Source organism: Morone saxatilis, unplaced genomic scaffold, assembly GCF_004916995.1.
Source record: "Morone saxatilis isolate NCDOM2014 unplaced genomic scaffold, NCSU_SB_2.0 Contig62, whole genome shotgun sequence".
In the NCBI taxonomy this organism is placed as follows: Eukaryota; Metazoa; Chordata; class Actinopteri; family Moronidae; genus Morone; species Morone saxatilis.
This window is the reverse complement of record NW_023340229.1, coordinates 50-4,213: the sequence shown is the minus strand read 5'-3', so window position 1 is coordinate 4,213 and position 4,164 is coordinate 50. Positions and strand designations below refer to the sequence as shown.

Genomic DNA, 4,164 nt, shown 5'->3' with positions numbered 1-4,164 from the left:
AATGTCTCCTTGAGCCATTTTTTGCTTGATCTCACACCCTGTGAAAGGTCCAGTGGCAGGGATTGCAAACTTTGCTCAAGACCGGTGAGTCTGAAGGAAGAAAACAAACAATCATTGTGACTTGTCTGGAGCCACCGTTTGACATTGTGCAACCCCAGAATGTCTAACTGTGGACTTCAGAAAGATGATCTCTTACATAGCTGAGTAGGATACACAGCTGATGTTACTGGGAATCACCACCAAGCTGGCAGGATGGAGGCTTGCCATCACAGGAGCCAAATTGACCTGGAACCACAGCTGAAAGTCTTCAGGCTCAAAGTCTTCAAATTCAGGAGCAAGGGCCGTCAAGGTCAGGTTCAACATGGTGTCTCGTACATCTGGATTTCTGAGGAAGGTGATGTTTCTCTGGAAATAAAAGGATTCATGTTGGAGTTCAGGGGGACGTTTTAATTTTCTGAAATCATTGTAGAAATGAGCGCAAGCTTGGGGACACATCTTTGTACTTCAGTGCCTCAGGGGCATGACTCGAGGTCTCGTCGCTGGTAATTCCTTTAGGAGGAATACCCGAAATGTATCATTTTGAGTCAAACCATGGCTCCTTATTAGCTCCTGCAAAAATTCATGTGGCCCAGGACAAGTTTCACATGGCCTGTTTGGTAGAAATATGTCAATCTTGAAGTTTAGCATTCACCTGCTTGCTGATGTTTGCAAAAGCCTGGAAAAACTGATTGAGCTGCTCCTCATCACGGGACTCTGTCAAGCTTGCAAACACCTCCCTTACGATGGCCACATCCTCGAGAGCGCCGCTGTCTGGATCCAGCATCAGCTCAGCCTTCTGGTTTGGTGAGAGGGAGCCCACAACTGCCACCTGATGACACGAAGAAAGAGGACGTATGAATTGCTTTTCTCTTTGCCACGACAAAACCACCCCTGTCTGTAGACTTCCCGACTTCTGAATATTGTGCTGCTGTTTTCAAGAAAGATTGGAAGTGAAATGTATGACTTACCCCAGACAGGTTGAAGACTTTGAGGTCAGAGTATGTTGTGTATTGGGAAAAAGGGCCTAGGTTTGCTTCAAGCCATTCGGCATCACTCTGAATTCCTTGCCTGCAAACTAAGGCACGTAGATGGACGTTAACACATGTAACATTTAACAAGCATTATTTTTCCTTGATGCACATGGAACAAGTCAAGTGCCAGTTTTCCTCTCAATGCCATTTCAGCCTATTCTTTCACAAGTCCAAGTCCACACAAGCAACCACGTGGCGCAGTTCACTGCGTCAGCCCTACCTGGCTCGTTGATGACACTGGCAGATTTTCTCAGGTAGCCCAGTAGAACCTCTGCGATTCCTTCTCGTCGACCCGACTTCATTGCAGGGAATGCTTTGGCCATCCCACTCACGCTGCAAAGAGCCAAAAAAGAAAAACAAAAAAAAAACAGCATTCTTACACAGTCAGCATTTTCTACTTTGGTGCAATGCGATCTTGCTTGTTTGTTAAATGCTACTCACACGACATGGTAGTTTGTGCAGTTAATGTTTGAGGTTGCATTCTTGAGCATCTCTGGATTGAAACTTGGCAGGATAGCAACCAGTTTCAGGTGGAACCAAACAAACCAGTCGCGATCCGTGAAGCTCAGGAAATGGGGACTGACGATGGTAAAGGTCCTATTCATCATGCGATCTCTCACAACAGGTTGGAAAACAGGGACCTGTCAAATTACGACACAGGAGGATTTAAATTACACACAAGTTTACATGTTGCAAGTACACCACACAGGAGGAAAGAAAGAATGTAACAAATAATTTGATACGAATCAGTCCCCTACAACTGATGTAAATGTTTAGATACATATCTGAGTACAGAGTGTGCTCGTTTAAAAGCCCAAGATTGTGCTTCGTCCCCCAGGGTGTCAAGAGTAGCCTACCTTTCCATCTGCTGTCAGTTGTGTCAGGAATTCATCCACATTTTCCAGAGCATTGCCCTCCTCAAGTCGCTCAAACACACGGTCAATTTGGTCTGTGTCATTCGCGGCACCTGAGCTCAGTGTCAGCTGTGCCACCTGAGTAGGAGTGAGCACTGACAACGCGTCGGCCTACGAGAGGGAATCAATATGAAATTAAAAAGCAGTAATTGCAAAACCGTCGGTGAGACATGTCAGTTTGAGAGAAGAATACTACAACTGCAGTCACCACTTACACTGGAGAAGTTGGGATTGAGGGCTTGCAAATCCTGCAGGGTTGCAAATTCGGAGAAGTTGCCGAAGTTTTCCTCTAGCCACTCTTTACTACCTCTGATCAATGAGACACAGCCGGGATCTGCAAAGAAGACAGAAACAAAGACAGTGACAGGGTATTACCACCACGTTATCAAACCTTTACCAAATTGAGCCTGAGTGCCAGCCTTTACCTGATGAGTCATTTCTTGAAAGGAATGGTTTGATGAAATGAGTGAAGACTGCTTGCTGTCTCTCTCTGTCCATGGATGGCCTTTGGCTGCTGAATGCCTGGATGCTAAAATGTGAGAGAAGCCTTTTAACATCTTAACAACTGGAAAACTGCAGGTTCCCCCGCAATCTTGTTCACAGTGGAGCAAAGTATCGCATATTCGCTTACACAGTCTGGTACGTATGGCAGCTGAAGTTCTTGGTGGTAAGGCAGAAGAGGAAGTTGGGGGATGGAGAGGCCAAAAACGGACGAATCTTTGTCCCGAACCAGTCGCTGACAAAGCCATCACTCTGCAGCTGTGCCTGGCTGAAGTTGGCAATTCTCACCTCTCCAAGGGCCTCAAGAGCATTTGACAAGGATGGGCTGCTGTTGTTGGGGGCCTAAAATTGGACAAATCATTTTGGTTCGGCGCAGAATTCACACAGGGAAACACCAATTTTGCAAAATTGCGAGATTGGATTTACCATGGTGGCCAATGTCGCAAGAGCCTGGTCTAGGTCAGTGGAAGCTTTTTGGAAGAAAAGCTTCCAGACCTCTACCGGGTATGTCCTTTGGCTTTCCAGTGAGCATTTTAGCAGTGTGGCCAAGTTGCTGGGTGTAAGATGTGTAGCCTTGGAAAAAAATTAGACAAGAAAATGAAGCAAAGACTGTCAGAGATCATGGAGGTTTGTCTCACGATGGTAATATCGGAAAAGCCAAATCTTTCTCTGGGATTCACAGCTTACAGAAAACAACCTTACCGAGGAACAGGCATGCTCAGTGATGGTAAAATTGCACAGGGCTTCAGAGTAATTGCCTGAAGACAGGGCGTGTTCGAGCTGTGACCTGAGGAAAACAATAGAAAAACAAAACCGTGGTGACCTTAGTTAGATTGTGTAAAAGAACTTTACCTACGCAAACTCAGCACCGGACAAAACAGTAATTCACCTACCCGTCACTTGCACCGCAGATGAGGTCCTCTGTGAAAAGACAACATTGGTGTGTGAGATATTGTAGCTTCAGAATGCGATTTTGTCATCAAAGATGAAATGTCTGGCATTTTACAGACTTACCATCAACCGGGGTCTCCTTGCACTGGAGACAAGCAAAACATGATTGTTAGTCTAGTGGCACAAGCTATTTAAAGTTAAAATAACTTAACGTGGCCTCCTTAATGACGTTAACGTGCCAAACTTGTGTCTTGTAAATTTTGATCAAATGTTGAATGATCCATGTAATACACAGGTCCAGAGAAATTAACTTACCATGAAGGTACTGGAACTGAGCAACCTGTGTGAGAGAAATATAAAATAAGGGCATGGGTCAGTACAGTTATCATCACAGTAGTGGTAATCGGCTTAAAAAGTTTGCCAGCAAAGCGTTTTTGCCACGTACGTGTGAATGTCTCCTTGAGCCATTTTTTGCTTGATCTCACACCCTGTGAAAGGTCCAGTGGCAGGGATTGCAAACTTTGCTCAAGACCGGTGAGTCTGAAGGAAGAAAACAAACAATCATTGTGACTTGTCTGGAGCCACCGTTTGACATTGTGCAACCCCAGAATGTCTAACTGTGGACTTCAGAAAGATGATCTCTTACATAGCTGAGTAGGATACACAGCTGATGTTACTGGGAATCACCACCAAGCTGGCAGGATGGAGGCTTGCCATCACAGGAGCCAAATTGACCTGGAACCACAGCTGAAAGTCTTCAGGCTCAAAGTCTTCAAATTCAGGAGCAA

At 45.3% G+C, this 4,164-nt stretch overlaps 1 protein-coding gene across 1 annotated transcript; it reads right to left on the bottom strand.

Moving 5' to 3' along the window:
• On the bottom strand, positions 1-4,164 carry LOC118340219 (the record flags this gene model as incomplete). Its single annotated transcript, XM_035678080.1, is given in 15 exon segments — positions 1-90; positions 197-405; positions 692-868; positions 1,008-1,114; positions 1,291-1,403; positions 1,512-1,711; positions 1,928-2,095; positions 2,200-2,318; positions 2,410-2,513; positions 2,616-2,827; positions 2,912-3,058; positions 3,188-3,272; positions 3,692-3,716; positions 3,822-3,916; positions 4,023-4,164. Coding segments are annotated over 15 exon segments (1,993 nt in total), but the record flags the coding sequence as incomplete, so codon positions are not given.